The sequence below is a fragment of the Bombina bombina genome, chromosome 6 (genome assembly GCF_027579735.1).
Source record: "Bombina bombina isolate aBomBom1 chromosome 6, aBomBom1.pri, whole genome shotgun sequence".
Lineage (NCBI taxonomy): Eukaryota > Metazoa > Chordata > Amphibia > Anura > Bombinatoridae > Bombina > Bombina bombina.
Window position 1 is genome coordinate 896,181,263 of NC_069504.1, and position 20,747 is coordinate 896,202,009.

General features: G+C 41.7%; 1 protein-coding gene across 2 annotated transcripts in view; it reads left to right on the forward strand.

The window, feature by feature from the left end:
- Window positions 1–5,514: 5,514 nt before the first annotated feature.
- UACA (uveal autoantigen with coiled-coil domains and ankyrin repeats) overlaps window positions 5,515–20,747 on the forward strand; it is a 247,718-nt gene continuing 232,485 nt past the window's right edge. Inside the window, exon 1 of one of the 2 annotated variants that reach the window (XM_053718478.1) lies at window positions 5,515–5,701. In XM_053718478.1, the coding sequence (XP_053574453.1) occupies window positions 5,654–5,701 (48 nt within the window). In that variant the 5' untranslated portion in view covers window positions 5,515–5,653. The remainder of the gene's footprint in view (window positions 5,702–20,747) is intronic. The other variant, XM_053718477.1, reaches the window with a different exon arrangement.

The window sequence follows — 20,747 nt, forward strand, 5'->3', positions numbered from 1 at the left end:
CTGTTATAATTCCATAGCCTGATGCACGTCTGCCGAAGGAGATACAGGAATGATTTTAGAATGACACGTGAACAGGCCCGTGAGGGCGCCCGCGATCATCAGCAGGAGAGGGCCGCAATGGCCTAGAGCAGTGTTTCCCAACCGTGGTCCTCAAGTACCCCCAACAGGCCTGGTTTTCATTATAGCTGAACCAGTGCACAGGTGAAGTAATCAGCTGATCAGTAACCAACCTGCTCTCATCCATCAATTGATAATTTCACCTGTGCTCTAGTTCAGCTATACTGAAAACCAGGACTGTTAGGGGTACTTGAGGATCGCGGTTGGGAAACACTGGCCTAGAGTGATGCCTGCTGACGATGTCGGGTAGTAAGAGCCACAGAAGACTAAGAGACGGCGGGGGAGGTAAGAAGGGAAACAGAGTCCCAAGAGACCCGTGCGGCGGCAGCGCTCAAGAATATGACAGCTAACGTCGCACACACTATACCACCAAAAAAAACTGTGATAAACTTAATATACTTAGGAGAAAGGAGAAATTTCTTTTTGAGGGAAATAAATCTTCTAGAGCTGCAACAACTAATCGTCATAATCGATAATAATCGATTATGAAAATAGTTGTCAACGAATCTCATAATCGATTAGTTGGTTTGCAATTAGTTGGTCTGTGCACAACACCAGCTGCTTCACTCCAATGAACTCCTGCATATGGTATTGTGTTTTATGGTTATGCCCTTAGCCTAAAGGACGTCTAAAGACGTCTACTATTCACTTTTTCAGGACAGTATACGTTTACAACTACCCCTGGCTTATGTGCAACCCAGATATAATAGTCATCATTTGGGTTGTTTATATTAAATCAGGTGATTTGGAACTATGCTTTTCATGATATAGTGCCAAGCTTGTTATTTACACCTACCCCTTAGATTGATGGGAGTTATTTAAATTGATGTGCACTATTATCTGTTTGCACAATTATTAGCGTATTGCTTGCTATTGCTGATTATATATATGTACTGTATAAATAAATGTGTAAGGCTTTGTCCTGTTATTGATATACAGTCCTTAGCGCTTTTGATTTTGTATTTTATTGTTTTTTTTTATATTTTTAATAAATTGTGATAATATGTACCAGATTCCACCTTTGTAAGTCTATATTCGTTATTTTTAGAGCGGACTAGATATTTCCCAGAACCTTATAGCTGGTTATTTACCATTGCATATAGATATTCACGATATTTTTATGGTAGAGTGAAGTCAAGGGTTACTTTGAGAGGCCCCTTGCCAAGGTAGAAAACACTTAGCATTGGTGAAGAGCTAACAAAGATAAATATCCCACTTTGGTGAAATTGGCAAAACCCTACTTATACACCTCAGCCTTTTCTCTGCTGCAGGAAATATAGCTGCAAACAGAGAACCAGCCTTAGCCAGAAGCATGTGGACATGTTGAGATTTTTGCATTTCAATGCAAAGTTTCTGAAAGAGTGAACAACAGAATGTTATTAACAGTGATAGTCTAACTCTTTCTAGTTCTACCTCTTTTCAAACAGTTTGTGGGTTTGTTTTGTTTAATTATAAAACTGTGCTCTGCTGCTTAAAAATTGAAGAAACAGTTGTGTTAATGTAAAGTTTTAGTCTGAAGTTTATATTTGTAACACTCATTATGTGGATTTTATTTAAAACATAGAAAACTATTATTGATTCTCTTTTTATCCGATTAGTCGATTAATCGAAAAAATAATCGGCCGATTAATCGATTATGAAAATAATCGTTAGTTGCAGCCCTAAAATCTTCCAACAACCAAAAAATACAATGATAATCTAGTTAGATATTATTAGTAAAACTGATAAGGAAAAAACTATTTATATACAAAATATATATACAATTAATGTTCAAACACAATAAGGGAAGATTACATCATCTACTGACTGGAAGGCAGCAAAGAAAAGAGGAAGCTATTTCCTGTTGCTGTGGGATTATATTATCTGCTTGTTGCCGATTGGTTGTTTTTGTTTCTATGTTACTGGTTCTTTGCTGCTGTTTTGGAAGTCAGTAAAGATTTATGCATAAAATATGAAGCCTCCTGTCTTGCCGTAAAATCAAAGATGCGCTCCAACATTATTTTATTTCGATAATCATTATAGTCCATAACCCCCATCCGACTGCCCACCACAAAACTTTTTTTTTTTTTTAATGAGGCGACGTTTCACGTCCAATAGCTGTGTGCCAAGCCCCTGCTGCACAGGTTAGTGGTGCCCATCACAAGCTGTGTGCCAAGCCCCTACTGCATAAGCTAGTGATGCCCATAAGCAGCTCTGTGCCATGTTTCTGCTGCACAGGCTATTGGTGCCAATCAACAAGCTCCTGTTGCAGACTAGCAGTGCCCATAATCAACTGTGTGCCAAGCTCCTGCTGCACAACTAGCAGTGTCCTTTATCAACTGTGTGCTAAGCTCCTGCTGCTCAACTAGCAGTGCCCATCATCAATTGTGTGCTAAGCTCCTGCTGCTCAACTAGCAGTGCCCATCAATTGTGTGCTAAGCTCCTGCTGCTCAACTAGCAGTGCCCATCATCAATTGTGTGCTAAGCTCCTGCTGCTCAACTAGCAGTGCCCATCATCAACTGTGTGCTAAGCTCCTGCTGCTCAACTAGCAGTGCCCATCATCAACTGTGTGCTAAGCTCCTGCTGTACAACTAGCAGTGCCCATCATCAACTGTGTGCTAAGCTCCTGCTGCACAACTAGCAGTGCCCATCATCAACTGTGTGCCAAGCTCCTGCTGCACAACTAGCAGTGCCCATCATCAACTGTGTGCCAAGCTCCTGCTGCACAACTAGCAGTGCCCATCATCAACTGTGTGCCAAGCTCCTGCTGCACAACTAGCAGTGCCCATCATCAACTGTGTGCTAAGCTCCTGCTGCTCAACTAGCAGTGCCCATCATCAACTGTGTGCCAAGCTCCTGCTGCTCAACTAGCAGTGCCCATCAACTGTGTGCCAAGCTCCTGCTGCACAACTAGCAGTCCCCATCATCAACTGTGTGCCAAGCTCCTGCTGTACAACTAGCAGTGCCCATCAACTGTGTGCCAAGCTCCTGCTGTACAACTAGCAGTGCCCATCAACTGTGTGCCAAGCTCCTGCTGCACAACTAGCAGTGCCCATCATCAACTGTGTGCCAAGCTCCTGCTGCACAACTAGCAGTGCCCATCATCAACTGTGTGCCAAGCTCCTGCTGCACAACTAGCAGTGTCCATCATCAACTGTGTGCCAAGCTCCTGCTGCACAACTAGCAGTGCCCATCATCAACTGTGTGCCAAGCTCCTGTTGCACAACTAGCAGTGCCCATCAACTGTGTGCTAAGCTCCTGCTGCTCAACTAGCAGTGCCCATCATCAATTGTGTGCCAAGCTCCTGCTGCTCAACTAGCAGTGCCCATCATCAATTGTGTGCCAAGCTCCTGCTGCTCAACTAGCAGTGCCCATCATCAATTGTGTGCCAAGCTCCTGCTGCACAACTAGCAGTGCCCATCATCAACTGTGTGCCAAGCTCCTGCTGCGCAACTAGCAGTGCCCATCATCAACTGTGTGCCAAGCTCCTGCTGCTCAACTAGCAGTGCCCATTATCAACTGTATGCCAAGTTCCTGCTGCACAACTTGCAGTGCCCATCATCAACTGTTTGCCAAGCTCCTGCTGCACAACTAGCAGTGCCCATCATCAACTGTTTGCCAAGCTCCCGCTGCACAACTAGCAGTGCCCATCATCAACTGTGTGCCAAGCTACTGCTGCTCAACTAGCAGTGTCCATCATCAACTGTGTGCCAAGCTCCTGCTGCTCAACTAGCAGTGCCCATCATCAACTGTTTGCCAAGCTCCTGCTGCTCAACTAGCAGTGCCCATCATCAACTGTTTGCCAAGCTCCTGCTGCTCAACTAGCAGTGCCCATCATCAACTGTGTGCCAAGCTCCTGCTGCACAACTAGCAGTGCCCATCATCAACTGTGTGCCAAGCTCCTGCTGCACAACTAGCAGTGCCCATTATCAACTGTGTGCCAAGCTCCTGCTGCACAACTAGCAGTGCCCATTATCAACTGTGTGCCAAGCTCCTGCTGCACATGTTAGTGGTGCCCATTATCAACTGTGTGCCAAGCTCCTGCTGCACAACTAGCAGTGCCCATCATCAACTGTGTGCCAAGCTCCTGCTGCTCAACTAGCAGTGCCCATTATCAACTTTGTGCCAAGCTCCTGCTGCACAACTAGCAGTGCCCATTATCAACTGTGTGCCAAGCTACTGCTGCACAACTAGCAGTGCCCATCATCAACTGTGTGCTAAGCTCCTGCTGCACAACTAGCAGTGCCTATCATCAACTGTATTCCAAGCTCCTGCTGCACAACTAGCAGTGCCCATCATCAACTGTATGCCAAGCTCCTGCTGCACAAATAGCAGTGCCCATCATCAACTGTGTGCCAAGCTCCTGCTGCACAAATAGCAGTGCCCATCATCAACTGTGTGCCAAGCTACTGCTGCACAACTAGCAGTGCCCATCATCAACTGTGTGCTAAGCTCCTGCTGCACAACTAGCAGTGCCTATCATCAACTAATGTTAGTGGTGCCCATCGTCGGTATTGTGCTAAGCTCCTGTTGCACAGGTTAATAGTTTTTTCCCCTGCCATCTGCAGATGTTACACGACGGCGTCCACAATGGAGAAGAAATTAAAATGTATGGGGACGGTGCGACGGGGGCGAGAACACGGGAGGGAAGTTAGGAGGAGCAACAGTTTATGAGGGAGACAGGGCGGAGTTTCGCTGATAACCGATCGCTGCTGGGGGGGAACCAAAATTGATACAACACCGTGTTGGCCCTGTTAGCATCTTCACAAGTCTTGCAACAAACTTTCCCTTTCTCCTAGACCGACCCACCCCTCCTTGGATGGACAGTACAGTAATTTATGCCTGCCGCTGCACGCTTTGCTGGCAGGGTTTGCGCTTTTAAAATTCAGTAACCTTTCCCTTTCTTCCAGCATCACAGTGACACCCACCCACCACTCCTTGGATAACATTACTTGCCGCTGCAAGCTTTGCTGGCATGTTTTGCGCTGTTAAAATTCACGTGAACTATCACCCAAGAGGGGCATCATCGCTGATTGTGCATTTCTGAATTAGCATATGTAAAAGCTCGTTATCTCGTAAATACAGAGAGAGATAATATATAGCTTCTAACTTTTGACTGTACGAGCAATAATGACTTAGAAAACAACTTTACATTGCTGCCACCTGATTAACGTCACGCTCCCACTGAAAGGTGTGTCCTCCTAGATCTGGGGGACAAGTTTTAAAAGGAAGTCCCTCCGCCTACACTTTTCCATATTTTTTATTGGTTGAGGGTCTGTCAATGTTTCAGTAGAAACGATCCGATTGGATGACAGAAAAGGAGCGGTGCAGCGCCAGGGGGAAAATAGAGAAAGTGAGAAAAAGGGAGAAGAACACAGGATTAGAGTGGGGAGCGGGTAAAGGAATTAATAATAGTAAAAATATATAAATATTAATAGTGAGAAGTTAATGTATAGGGGGAAACCAATACTGTAAAGTGTGAGCAACTAACGGGAAGTTAAATGGTTTTGTGAGGCGGTGGAATACAGAGAACCGAGGGAGGAGAAAGACTTAACCATGAAGAGTTTGAAATCCAGACTGAAGAAACATGAAGTCAATATCTCAGTGAGTATTCTGTGGGGAGAGAGGGCTACTATTATATTAACTCTTTTCCTTATATACAGGTTGTAAGTAGGTCGTGGGCTTTGTGTACTCTGTTCGTAGGAACTTTTCATTCATGTGTTTGGTTACTAGGAGTTACTGAATGAAGTGTGTTTGAACGTGGATTTCAAAATGCGTGTTTCTCCTTTACTGTAAAGCTCTGAATGGGATATACCGCAGTGTGAATCAGTAGTACATGTCACTAAAATCCTGCAATTGTTTGTCATTGTGTGACACTGTGGGACCTTGAATAGCTGTCATGTTGTGTCCCTGTGAATTTCTAGATGTGTGTGTGTGTGTGTGTGTGTGTGTGAATCCCTGGATATGAATCTTCCCAATATTTATGCTTGTCAGTAGTCTTGGACCCCAAGATGTGTATTTGTGTCTGCCTCTGAACTCAAACGTGTTTGTTAGTTGCTATGTTTTTGTCTCTTTCTGTGGACTCAAGGTATATGTGTATGATTATATATCTGTGGACCCAAAGATTAGTGTGTGTGCGCATCACTGTGGATTCCAAGATGTATGTAATTTATTTGTAGACCCCAAGATGTGTTTGTGTCATTCTCTGTGAACCCCAAGATGTGTTTGTGTCATTCTCTGTGAACCCCAAGATGTGTTTGTATCATTCTCTGTGCACCCCAAGATGTGTCCCATTCTCTGTGGACCTCAAGATGTGTGTGTGTGTCTCATTCTCTGTGGACCTCAAGATGTGTGTGTCTCATTCTCTGTGGACCTCAAGATGTGTGTGTGTCTCATTCTCTGTGGACCTCAAGATGTGTGTGTGTGTCTCATTCTCTGTGGACCTCAAGATGTGTGTGTCTCATTCTCTGTGGACCTCAAGATGTGTGTGTGTGTGTCTCATTCTCTGTGGACCTCAAGATGTGTGTGTGTGTCTCATTCTCTGTGGACCTCAAGATGTGTGTGTGTGTGTCTCATTCTCTGTGGACCTCAAGATGTGTGTGTGTGTCTCATTCTCTGTGGACCTCAAGATGTGTGTGTGTGTGTGTGTCTCATTCTCTGTGGACCTCAAGATGTGTGTGTGTGTGTGTGTCTCATTCTCTGTGGACCTCAAGATGTGTGTGTGTGTCATTCTCTGTGGACCCCAAGATGTGTGTGTTCCATTCTCTGTGGACCCCAAGATGTGTGTGTGTGTCATTCTCTGTGGACCCCAAGATGTGTGTCATTCTCTGTGGATCCCAATATGTGTGTGTGTCATTCTCTGTGGATCCCAATATGTGTGTGTGTCATTCTCTGTGGATCCCTATATGTGTGTGTGTCATTCTCTGTGGATCCCTAGATGTGTGTGTGTCATTCTCTGTGGATCCCTAGATGTGTGTGTGTCATTCTCTGGATCCCTAGATGTGTGTGTGTCATTCTCTGGATCCCTAGATGTGTGTGTGTCATTCTCTGGATCCCTAGATGTGTGTGTGTCATTCTCTGGATCCCTAGATGTGTGTGTGTCATTCTCTGGATCCCTAGATGTGTGTGTGTGTCATTCTCTGTGGATCCCTAGATGTGTGTCATTCTCTGTGGATCCCAAGATGTGTGTGTGTGTGTGTGTCTCATTATCTGTGTATCCCAAGATGTGTGTCTGTGTGTGTGTCTCATTCTCTGTGGACCCCAAGGTGTGTGTGTCATTCTCTGTGGACCCCAAGGAGTGTGGGCCATTCTCTGTGGACCCCAAGGAGTGTGGGCCATTCTCTGTGGACCCCAAGGAGTGTGGGCCATTCTCTGTGGACCCCAAGGAGTGTGGGCCATTCTCTGTGGACCCCAAGGAGTGTGGGCCATTCTCTGTGGACCCCAAGGAGTGTGGGCCATTCTCTGTGGACCCCAAGGAGTGTGGGCCATTCTCTGTGGACCCCAAGATGTGTGTGTCTGTGCCATTCTGTGTGGACCCCAAGATGTCTGTGCCATTGTCTGTGGACCCCAAGATGTGTGTGCCATTGTCTGTGGACCCCAAGATGTGTGTGCCATTGTCTGTGGACCCCAAGATGTGATTGCCATTGTCTGTGGACCCCAAGGTGTGTGTGCCATTGTCTGTGGACCCCAAGATATGTGTGTGTGTGTCATTTTCTGTGGATCCCAAGATATATGTGTGTGTCATTCTCTGTGGACCTTACAATGTGTGTGAATTTAATTCTCTGTGGACCCCAAGTTGTGTTTGTCATTTTCTGTTGACCTAAAAATGTATGCACGTATGGTTTCTGTGGATGGATGTGTGTGTGTGTGTGTCTGTAGATCCCTTGATAGATTTATTTTAATGTATGTGAATTAACCAATGGATTTTTTTTTGCATATCTCTGAAGTCCTAGATGTCTGGTAATTCCTTGATGGATGTGTGTGTGCCCCTGTGGATCCCTAGATTAAATTGTGTGTCTGTGGAACTGTAAAATTGTGTGCCTCTGTGGATTCCTAGATGGATGTGTATGTGGATCTTTTGATTGTTGTGTGTCTGTGAATCCCTAGGTGGATGGCCTATAGGTGTGTCTGGATCCCTGGATAATGATTGTGTGTGTCTGCAGATGCCTGGATGATGGAAGTGTGTGTGTGTGTGTGTATCTCTGGATAATGAGTGTGTACCCGTGGCAGTGTTCTCCACAGAAAAAAAAGTAGCTGGGTGGGGCAGAGTAATACGTTGTAATATTATATTTAAAAAAAAATTATATTCAAAGCACACATAAATTGCATAATTTAACATAAATGTATTTAATGATGTGTGAAAAAAAACATGTAAAAACATGTAATATTAGCTAATTTTAGCTTAATATTGGCTTACATTTTAACCAGGTGGTCACCTATTAAAAAGGTAATGAGGAGAACACTGTGTAGATCCCTGGATAATGTGTGTATATCTGCAGATCACTGGATGATGCATGGTGGATGTGTCTGTGGAATCCCTGGATGATCGGTGTGTCTGTAGATCCCTGGATGCTGTGTGTGTGTGTGTGTGTGTGTTTACGGATTCCTGGATGATGTGGGTGTGTGTCTCTGTGGATCCCTATGTGATTGGCGGTATGTGTGTGTCTCTGGGTATCCCTAGATGAATGTGTGTATCTCTGGATACCTAGATGTGGGTGTCTCTGTGGATGCCTAGATGGATGTGTGTGTTTCTCTCTTTGTGGATATTTGGATGAATGTGTGTCTCTGTGGATCCCTGGAGTATGTATGTGTGTCTCTGTGGATCCCTGGAGTATGTGTGTGTCTCTCTCTGTGGATCCCTAGATGGATGGGTTTGTGTTTTCTGCCATTATGGAATCTAGGTTACACTGCAGATATCTGAAAGAGATAGCTAGAGGGAGATGGGGATAACCTAAAATACTTTGTTTATAAAATGTATTAAGTGTTTAATGTCCATTTAAGATTGAGAGAGTTATTCTGAACGTGGTCTTTCAAATATTTCCAGTGAATTACTTTACTGGTGAAAGTCGCAGGTGTGTCCTGTTGTTGACTGCAGAGGAGGCAACCAACTTACTCTGCAATATGACCACATTGCATATCGATTGCTTCCACTGTCTATAACTTTTACAGATTATTTTAGCCCAAAACCCCACCATGTACATGGCACTGAAAACTTTAACTGCCTTGTTTAATTTCACACTCCTTAACACATTTTGGCTTCTGAAATCCATTCTCAGATCCTGTGCCCTGCTTTGGTTAGTCCACTGGTTTTCAAACCTGTCCTCAGGCTTCCCTAACAGGCCACATTTTGAGGATATCTGAACTGGACCACAGGTGAAATAATCAGACGATTGGTAAACGTTGTTATTTTACCGGCTTTTATCCAAGGTAATCCTAAAAATCTGGCCTATTGGGGAGATCTGAGGAAAGGTTTGAAAACTAGTGGGTTAGTCTGATGATACTGATTTATAAGCTCTATTGCATGATGCGGTGATACTAAAAACAGATAAAAATGGTCCAGTTATAACTAGGAAACTATGTCTACAACACTTAAAGTGCTATGTATTTATTAATATATATTTACTATCTATGTAGTACTGTGGTGCAAAAGCTATACATACTAAATAAAAATGCTTTTAAAACATTTATCTTTTTAGCAAAATGTGCTTTGTTTGGCATTCTGTTCACACGGCTGTTGAAAAGCCTCTCATTTTTCCCCCATGGCTCATTAAGAGCTGATATCAATGTGATCCTGCACTCATTCAGTGTAAAATGTTACAGGGTCAAGTTTCTGTAGCTTGCCGAATGCTTTTCAACCTTTCCTGTGGATAGTAGAAGTACAGAAAAAGATAGCAAAATAAATAATGCTTATTTCTTTTACTATACATAATTTAGCATTGTATGGGAAATTGCATTTTAAAGGGACAGCGTACTGCATATGACAAAAGTTCAAGTAAGTCCAATTTCATTTAATAACATACTACAGTATTGATTTTGTACTTCCTACTAATCCTCACTGGCTGAGAAAAGCAACTGCCTAATGTTCACTGGTGGAGGGGGGGGACACATCTCCGTAACTATTACAAGAAATCTGGTTTATTTAGGGCAGGAACATGAGTTGTGTTTTTTTTTTTTTCTTTTCTTTTTTCAGACAACAAATACTAAAATAAATTCCGAAAAGCCCTTTTTTAGATTAACACTAAAAATGGGATATAATAGCGTCAAAAGAAAATGATCTAATGTTTTATACCAGTTTATGACTGCACTTTAGCTTGCATATAGCTATAGTACAGTTCTCATCTGTCTTCTTGCTTGGTTTAGTGCACATTTCTCTCTCTTGTGCACTCTCTCTCTAGCATGAAGTACCTTGCATACCTCAGATTCCAACTGCAGGGTGTGTGCGCTCAGGGAGTTGTGTGTGTGTGTGATAATTATTTTTTCTAATATTTTTTTGGTTGTTTTCTTCTTGGAAAATATTTTAGTGATGCTGACATTAGAATTATTCACTCATATTCATTGTAACACACACACCTGCACAATGTTTTTATTGGGAGACCAGCAGAGTTCATGTTATTTAAGAGGGTGTGGGGGGTGAATTTGTTCTGTGCAAGCCTGGATCACTTCCAGAGAGTGGGAATAAAAGTATCCTAGTTCTGGTGATCTATAACCCTGAAGTAATGTCCTTTATAGTTTTGTGTTTTTATAGTTTGCATTTGCCCTCCTGCCCTTCCTGAATTCTCTGACAGCAGGGTAGAGAGATTTGTGGCCTTTTATTTCTGGGAGCGTTGCCATTCCCTGCTGACATCAGTAGCTGGACATTCAGAATTCAGCAGGCAGAACTTGATCTGTAAGATTATCTGTAGGATCAGGAAGTGAAAGTCTACCCGTCACCTTCAGGGTGAGAACCACAAATAACTGAATGTGGCACATATATAGTATTATACTTCATGGCACGTAACATTATGATCAATGCAACTCTTGTAGCACATGTTTGTCATTACTACATTTCATAGGCTCTTCTGTATGATCTGAATATCTCTCAATCTCCATGTTCCCCTTTCTTCCCGATATTCAATCGCATTCCTGAGGCTACACCACTATCATTACTTACATTTATAAAACTTTTTTTTTTTTTTATTGTGAGACCTTCACATTAAAGGAATAGTCTAGTCAAAATTAAACTTTCATAATTTAGATAGAACATGCAATTTTAAGCAACTTTCTAAATTTACTCCTATTATCAATTTTTCATCGTTCTCTTGGTATCTTTATTTGAAAAAGCAAGAATATAAGCTTAGGAGCCTGGCACATTTTTGGTTTAGCACCTGGGTAGCGTTTGCTGGTTGTTGGCTAAATAAGCACCTTGATATAAAAGGTTTAGTTCTTTTGTATTTCATTATTTATTTTGCCCCCTTTTTGTGTAATTTAAGAAATTTGAACATTTAGTTTAGAAAAACTAAATTTTTCTGAGCTGGAAATGCACACAACCGACTTCTCAGGACTAGCCCTGCTAAATATCTTTCCCTAGTTAGATTTAATAGGTAACAACTGCACAACAATGCACTTTTATACTAACCTGTTGACCATTACTAGCCTTGCTGTCTGCAGACTCAAGCCCAGATTGGCTCTTTCAAATAAGGATAGTGGTGGGTAGAATTTGGCTATTAAACAGCTGCAGCAAACAAGATGTTAATTTGTTTTAAAAAGATGTTTAGACTTGGCCGATATGTTGTTCCATTGTAAAACAATAGATCTGTCTTTGTTTAGGGTCCCTATAAAGTTGTTTTTATTTTAAAACTAACCGGAAGTGACATTTTTGTGGTCAACTGTTTTTTGAAAGAGGTCACTGATTATTCAAGCCAACTCTCCTAGATCCAGTGGCGGACAGTGATGCACCCTACAAGTACTAATGCATTTTTAAAGCCTGTGAGCACCTGTTTTTCAAAAAAATAAAAAACATTTTTTGAACACATTTTCGAATAAAGAAGCAAAGAAACCACATGACTACAATGTCCCTTTAATTATGTTTGCATTTCACTTGTCAAAAAATATCACCATTTATTTTACTTTTGCAGCTCCATTTTTGTGTGCATGTTCCAATATTTAGTAGCCATAGTGCCTGCTGCCCCTCCTTTTTTAATGTCGTGTTTTTTTTTATTCTTTTCTTTTGGGTGGTGTGGCCAATCTAAAGGCATACGGTATGCTTAATTCACTTTAAAGGGATAGTCTACTTTAAAATATTTATTGTTTTAAAAGATAGATAATGCTTTTATTACCCATTCTCCAGTTTTGCATAACCAACACGGTTATATTAATATACTTTTTACCTCTGTGATTACCTTGTATCTAAGCCTCTGCACACTGCTCTTAACTCAGTGCTTTTTACAAACTTGCATTTTAGTCAATTACGTCTGTTTCTTGCATAATGATATCTGTATGGCACACATGAACTAGCACTGTCTGGCTGTGAAAAGCTAATAAAAGGCACTGAGAAAAGAGGCGGCCTGCAGGGGCTTAGAAACTGGCAGAGGATTAGAGGTTATAAAGTATATTAATATAAGCAATGTTAGTTGTGCAAAGCTGGGGAATGGGCAGTAAAGGCGTTGTCTATCTGTGTAAACAAAAGTAAGAGATATAGAATTATTGAATAGAAAATTATCAAATCTAGGCAAGTATCCCCGCCTGATTTCCTAAAGAATTACTCTGTATACAGTTACCAATGCACTAGGGAACTTTGATTAAGATATGCAAATTAGAAATTCAATATCTCATGTTTTTCGCTTCCAAGTACTGTACTGTTTTAAACACAGCAATCCCCTTTATGAGGTAGGATGAAGCAAGATAAAAAACAACTTCTAGACAGCCGTTTCGTTTTTTGACTGTCGTCAGCAGAAGGTAGGTTTAAAGGGACGTTAAACACAATTTTTTTTCTTTCATGATTCATATAGATCATACAATTTTAATCAACTTTCCAATTTACTTCTATTATCTAATTTGCTTCATTCTCTTGGTATCTTTTGTTGATGGAGCAGCAATGCACTACTGGGAGCTAGCTGAAAGCCAATGAGAAGAGACATATATGTGTAGCCAGCAATCAGCAGCTTCTGAGCCTACCTAGTTATACTTTATCAACAAAGAAGAGCGAGAGAATTAAACAAATTAGATAAAATCAATCAAGTTATTTAAAATTGCATGCTCTACTGGAATCGTGAAAGAAAAAAATTGGGTTTCATGGTCCTTTTACTAGTTGCTTGGTGAAGCTTCTTTCCATAGAAAAAGCAATACTCATTTGTGTTATGGTGGAGATAAAACCATGAGATTCAAATCCTCCATCATATAAAAGTAAGAGATATAGAATTATTGAATAGAAAATTAGCTAATCTAGGCAAGCATTCACCAAGCAGCTTGTTAAACCTACCTTTTAAACTTCACTGCAGCTCCAGCTTCCCCCGGTCGTTGCAATTCATTTTTGATGTCAGAAATGATGTATCGGTCATCCTCCAATCACGATAATTGGAGGAAGCCGGATTCCTCATTTTCGACCCAGGAAGAGGCTTTGCGACGGGCGGAGGAAGCTGGAGCTGTTGTCAAGTTTAAAAGGTAAGTTTTTTTTTTTTTTTTTTTTTTTTTTTTTTTTTTTCCCTTCAGAACACGAGTGAAATGTAAATTTTGATGAATTAAAGTGCCCCTGTTTTTAATCAAATTTTCTCCAACATAGGTGTGTCCGGTCCACGGCGTCATCCTTACTTGTGGGATATTCTCTTCCCCAACAGGAAATGGCAAAGAGTCCCAGCAAAGCTGGTCACATGATCCCTCCTAGGCTCCGCCTACCCCAGTCATTCTCTTTGCCGTTGCACAGGCAACATCTCCACGGAGATGGTTAAGAGTTTTTTGGTGTTTAAATGTAGTTTTTATTCTTCAATCAAGTGTTTATTTTAAAATAGTGCTGGTATGTACTATTTACTCTGAAACAGAAAAAAGATGAAGATTTCTGTTTGTAAGCGGAAGATGATTTTAGCAGACGTTACTAAAATCGATTGCTGTTTCCACACAGGACTGTTGAGATGAAGTAACTTCAGTTGGGGGAAACAGTTGGCAGACTTTTCTGCTTAAGGTATGACTGGCCATATTTCTAACAAGACTATGTAATGCTGGAAGGCTGTCATTTCCCCTTATGGGGACCGGTAAGCCATTTTCTTAGTTAAATAAAAGAATAAAGGGCTTCATAAGGGCTTAAAAAACTGGTAGACATTTTTCTGGGCTAAAACGATTGCTTTGCTAAGCATATTTTGCAGATTCTAACTTTTAATGGTTATTATAATCTTGGGGATTGTTTAGAAAAACGGCAGGCACTGTGTTGGACACCTTTTTCAGATGGGGGCCTTTTCTAGTTATAGACAGAGCCTCATTTTCGCGCCACTAATGCGCAGTTGTTTTTGGAGAGCAAGGCATGCAGATGCATGTGTGAGGAGCTAAGAATCACTGAAAAAGCTTATAGAAGGCATCATTTGGTATCGTATTCCCCTCTGGGCTTGGTTGGGTCTCAGCAAAGCATATAGCTGGGACTGTATAGGGGTTAAATGTAAAAACGGCTCCGGTTCCGTTAATTTAAGGGTTAAAGCTCTGAAATTTGGTGTGCAATACTTTTAAGGCTTTAAGACACTGTGGTGAAATTTTGGTGAATTTTGAACAATTCCTTCATACTTTTTCACATATTCAGTAATAAAGTGTTTTCAGTTTGAAATTTAAAGTGACAGTAACGGTTTTATTTTAAAACGTTTTTTGTGCTTTGTTGACAAGTTTAAGCCTTTTTAACATGTCTGTACCATCAGATAAGCTATGTTCTATATGTATGAAAGCCAATGTGTCTCCCCATTTAAATTTATGTGATAATTGTGCCATAGTGTCCAAACAAAGTAGGGACAACAATGCCACAGATAATGATATTGCCCAAGATGATTCCTCAAATGAGGGGAGTAAACATGATACTACATCATCCCCTTCTGGGTCTACACCAGTTTTGCCCACACAAGAGGCCCCTAGTACATCTAGTGCGCCAATTCTTATTACCATGCAACAATTAACGGCTGTAATGGATATCTCTATAGCAAACATTTTATCCAAAATGCCTACTTATCAGATAAAGTGCGATTGCTCTGTTTTAAACACTGAAGAGCAAGAGGACGCTGATGATAACTGTTCTGACATACCCTCACACCAATCTGAAGGGGCCAGGAGGGAGGTTTTGTCTGAGGGAGAAATTTCAGATTCAGGAAAAATTTCTCAACAAGCTGAACCTGATGTTGTGACATTTAAATTAGTACATCTCCGCGCACTGCTTAAGGAGGTATTATCTACTCTGGATGATTGTGATAATTTGGTCATTCCAGAGAAATTATGTAAGATGGACAAGTTCCTAGAGGTTCCGGTGCCCCCCGACACTTTTCCTATACCCAAGCGGGTGGCGGACATAGTAAATAAAGAGTGGGAAAGGCCCGGCATACCTTTTGTCCCCCCCCCTATATTTAAGAAATTATTTCCTATAGTCGACCCCAGAAAGGACTTATGGCAGACAGTCCCCAAGGTCGAGGGGGCGGTTTCTACTCTAAACAAACGCACTACTATTCCTATCGAAGATAGTTGTGCTTTCAAAGATCCTATGGATAAAAAATTAGAGGGTTTGCTTAAAAAGATTTTTGTTCAGCAAGGTTACCTTCTACAGCCAATTTCATGCATTGTTCCTGTCACTACGGCAGCGTGTTTCTGGTTCGAGGAACTAGAAAAGTCGCTCAATAAAGAATCTTCGTATGAGGAGGTTATGGACAGAGTTCAAGCACTTAAATTGGCTAACTCTTTTATTTTAGATGCCGCTTTGCAATTAGCTAGATTAGCGGCGAAAAATTCAGGGTTTGCTATCGTGGCGCGCAGAGCGCTTTGGCTAAAGTCTTGGTCAGCGGATGTGTCTTCCAAGACAAAATTGCTTAACATCCCTTTCAAGGGTAAAACATTATTTGGACCTGATTTGAAAGAGATTATTTCAGACATCACCGGGGGAAAGGGCCACGCCCTCCCACAGGATAGGTCTTTTAAGGCTAAAAATAAGCCTAATTTTCGTCCCTTTCGCAGAAACGGACCAGCCTCTAACTCTACATCCTCTAAGCAAGAGGGTAATACTTCACAACCCAAACCAGCCTGGAGACCAATGCAAGGCTGGAACAAGGGTAAGCAGGCCAAGAAGCCTACCACTGCTACCAAAACAGCATGAAGGGATGGCCCCCGATCCGGGACCGGATCTGGTGGGGGGCAGACTTTCTCTCTTTGCTCAGGCTTGGGCAAGAGATGTTCAGGATCCTTGGGCGCTAGAAATAGTTTCTCAAGGTTATCTCCTGGAATTCAAGGAACTACCCCCAAGGGGAAGGTTCCACAGGTCTCAATTATCTTCAAACCAAATAAAAAGACAGGCATTCTTACATTGTGTAGAAGACCTGTTAAAGATGGGAGTGATTCATCCAGTTCCAATAAGAGAACAAGGGATGGGTTTTTATTCCAACCTGTTCATAGTTCCCAAAAAAGAGGGAACATTCAGACCAATTTTGGATCTCAAGATCCTAAACAAATTTCTCAAGGTTCCATCGTTCAAAATGGAAACTATTCGAACGATCCTACCTACTATCCAGGAAAATCAATTTATGACTACCGTGGATTTAAAGGATGCGTACCTACATATTCCTATCCACAAGGAACATCATCAGTTCCTAAGGTTCGCTTTTCTGGACAAGCATTACCAGTTTGTGGCACTTCCATTCGGATTAGCCACTGCTCCAAGGATTTTCACAAAGGTACTAGGGTCCCTTCTAGCGGTTCTAAGACCAAGGGGCATTGCAGTAGTACCTTACTTGGACGACATCCTGATTCAAGCGTCGTCTCTGTCAAAAGCAAAGGCTCATACGGACATCGTCCTAGCCTTTCTCAGATCTCACGGATGGAAGGTGAACAAAGAAAAAAGTTCTCTGTCCCAGTCAACAAGAGTTCCCTTCTTGGGAACGATAATAGATTCCTTAGAAATGAGGATTTTTCTGACAGAGGTCAGAAAATCAAAAATTCTAAGCTCTTGTCAAGTACTTCATTCTGTTCTTCGTCCTTCCATAGCGCAGTGCATGGAAGTAATAGGATTGATTGTTGCAGCAATGGACATAGTTCCTTTTGCACGAATTCATCTAAGACCATTACAACTGTGCATGCTCAGACAGTGGAATGGGGATTATACAGACTTGTCTCCGACGATTCAAGTAGATCAAAAGACCAGAGATTCACTCCGTTGGTGGCTGACCCTGGACAATCTGTCACAGGGAATGAGCTTCCGCAGACCAGAGTGGGTCATTGTCACGACCGACGCCAGCCTGGTGGGCTGGGGTGCGGTCTGGGAACCCCTGAAAGCTCAGGGTCTATGGTCTCGGGAAGAATCTTTTCTCCCGATAAACATTCTGGAACTGAGAGCGATATTCAATGCTCTCAAAGCTTGGCCTCAACTAGCAAAGGCCAAATTCATAAGGTTTCAATCAGACAACATGACGACCGTTGCATATATCAATCATCAGGGGGGAACAAGGAGTTCCCTGGCGATGGAAGAAGTGACCAAAATAATTCAATGGGCGGAGGATCACTCCTGCCACTTGTCTGCAATCCACATCCCAGGAGTGGAAAATTGGGAAGCGGATTTTCTGAGTCGTCAGACATTCCATCCGGGGGAGTGGGAACTCCATCCGGAAATCTTTGCCCAAATAACTCAATTATGGGGCATTCCAGACATGGATCTGATGGCGTCTCGTCAGAACTTCAAGGTTCCTTGCTACGGGTCCAGATCCAGGGATCCCAAGGCGACTCTAGTAGATGCACTAGTAGCACCTTGGACCTTCAGCCTAGCTTATGTATTCCCACCGTTTCCTCTCATTCCCAGGCTGGTAGCCAGGATCAATCAGGAGAGGGCTTCGGTAATCTTGATAGCTCCTGCGTGGCCACGCAGGACTTGGTATGCAGACCTGGTGAATATGTCATCGGCTCCACCATGGAAGCTACCTTTGAGACAGGACCTTCTTGTTCAAGGTCCATTCGAGCATCCGAATCTGGTTTCCCTCCAACTGACGGCTTGGAGATTGAACGCTTGATTTTATCAAAGCGTGGGTTTTCAGATTCTGTAATAGATACTCTGATTCAGGCTAGAAAGCCTGTAACTAGAAAAATTTACCATAAAATATGGAAAAAATATATCTATTGGTGTGAATCTAAAGGATTCCCATGGAACAAGATAAAAATTCCTAAGATTCTATCCTTTCTACAAGAAGGTTTGGAAAAAGGATTATCTGCAAGTTCTCTGAAGGGACAGATCTCTGCTTTATCTGTTTTACTTCACAAAAGGCTGGCAGCTGTGCCAGATGTTCAGGCTCTGGTTAGAATCAAGCCTGTTTACAGACCTTTGACTCCTCCCTGGAGTCTAAATCTAGTTCTTTCAGTTCTTCAAGGGGTTCCGTTTGAACCCTTACATTCCGTAGATATTAAGTTATTATCTTGGAAAGTTTTGTTTTTGGTTGCAATTTCTTCTGCTAGAAGAGTTTCAGAGTTATCTGCTCTGCAGTGTTCTCCGCCCTATCTGGTGTTCCATGCAGATAAGGTGGTTTTGCGTACTAAGCCTGGTTTTCTTCCGAAAGTTGTTTCCAACAAAAATATTAACCAGGAGATAGTTGTACCTTCTTTGTGTCCGAATCCAGTTTCAAAGAAGGAACGTTTGTTACACAATTTGGACGTAGTCCGTGCTCTAAAATTCTATTTAGAGGCTACTAAAGATTTCAGACAAACATCTTCCTTGTTTGTTGTTTATTCTGGTAAAAGGAGAGGTCAAAAAGCGACTTCTACCTCTCTTTCCTTTTGGCTTAAAAGCATTATCCGATTGGCTTATGAGACTGCCGGACGGCAGCCTCCCGAAAGAATCACAGCTCACTCCACTAGGGCTGTGGCTTCCACATGGGCCTTCAAGAACGAGGCTTCTGTTGACCAGATATGTAAGGCAGCGACTTGGTCTTCACTGCACACTTTTGCCAAATTTTACAAATTTGATACTTTTGCTTCTTCGGAGGCTATTTTTGGGAGAAAGGTTTTGCAAGCTGTGGTGCCTTCCATTTAGGTGACCTGATTTGCTCCCTCCCTTCATCCGTGTCCTAAAGCTTTGGTATTGGTTCCCACAAGTAAGGATGACGCTGTGGACCGGACACACCAATGTTGGAGAAAACAGAATTTATGCTTACCTGATAAATTACTTTCTCCAACGGTGTGTCCGGTCTACGGCCCGCCCTGGTTTTTTAATCAGGTCTGATGAATTATTTTCTCTAACTACAGTCACCACGGTATCATATGATTTCTCCTATATATATTTCCTCCTGTCCGTCGGTCGAATGACTGGGGTAGGCGGAGCCTAGGAGGGATCATGTGACCAGCTTTGCTGGGACTCTTTGCCATTTCCTGTTGGGGAATAGAATATCCCACAAGTAAGGATGACGCCGTGGACCGGACACACCGTTGGAGAAAGTAATTTATCAGGTAAGCATAAATTCTGTTTTTAAAAACCAGACACTTTAGCATCAAAATTTACATTCACTTTAAGAAGCAGCGGTGGTAAAACTGAAATCATCCCGATACAATCGGGATGATTGACGGCTCCTTGGCCGCCAGTGAGCAGGGGGCGGCATTGCACGAGCATTTCACCAGAAATGCTTGTGCAATGATAAATGCCAACAGCATATGCTACAGTGAATCATGTCCACTCGCCCTTTAATAAATCTACCCCAATATCTTTACTAACACGCAGATAAACATACTTCTGCTTTACTCGTATCAAATGTAATTTCCCTGCAATGTAGAGGGCTAGACATGGAAGTGTCAGTATATTTATAAGAATCTTAGTAGTGCTATCCAAATAATAAATCAGTTTATGGCAGGGTTACAAACACAATATAAAAAAAAAAAATAGCAACCCTAATCAACCATGCATCTACTAGACCATACAATTAATATAAATACCTGAATTCTTTTATTTAGTTAATATCCATGAACATATTGAAGTATATTTGCAATAAAAGGAAACTAAATAATATTATAGGTGCTTGACAACTATTTAAATATGCTATGCAAAATTCCTACATGCTTATCTTAAGAAACCAGCCTTTTATTTATTTAACACAATGGGACTAAAAACCTTTAACATCCAAGCAATACAATTCTAAACAGTGTTTATAAAACAATAGGATAATATATATTCTGCTATTTAATTGCAATTTATCCTAATACAAAATTAACTGACAATATCAGAATTTGTATAGATGAGTTACTTAGCCAATCAGACACAGATTTAAACAACAATACAATATATAGGCTGTGACTAGCAATTTGAAATACAATATACACTTCTGAATTATTATTATATATTTGCATAGATAAACAATTTAGGATTGGGATTAGTATAACAATACATAGGCTATGAAATGCTAACTTGAAATATTTCCTTAACTCTAAGTACAGCAATAATAAATGTTTAATTTAAATGCTTGCATACAAACAGGCA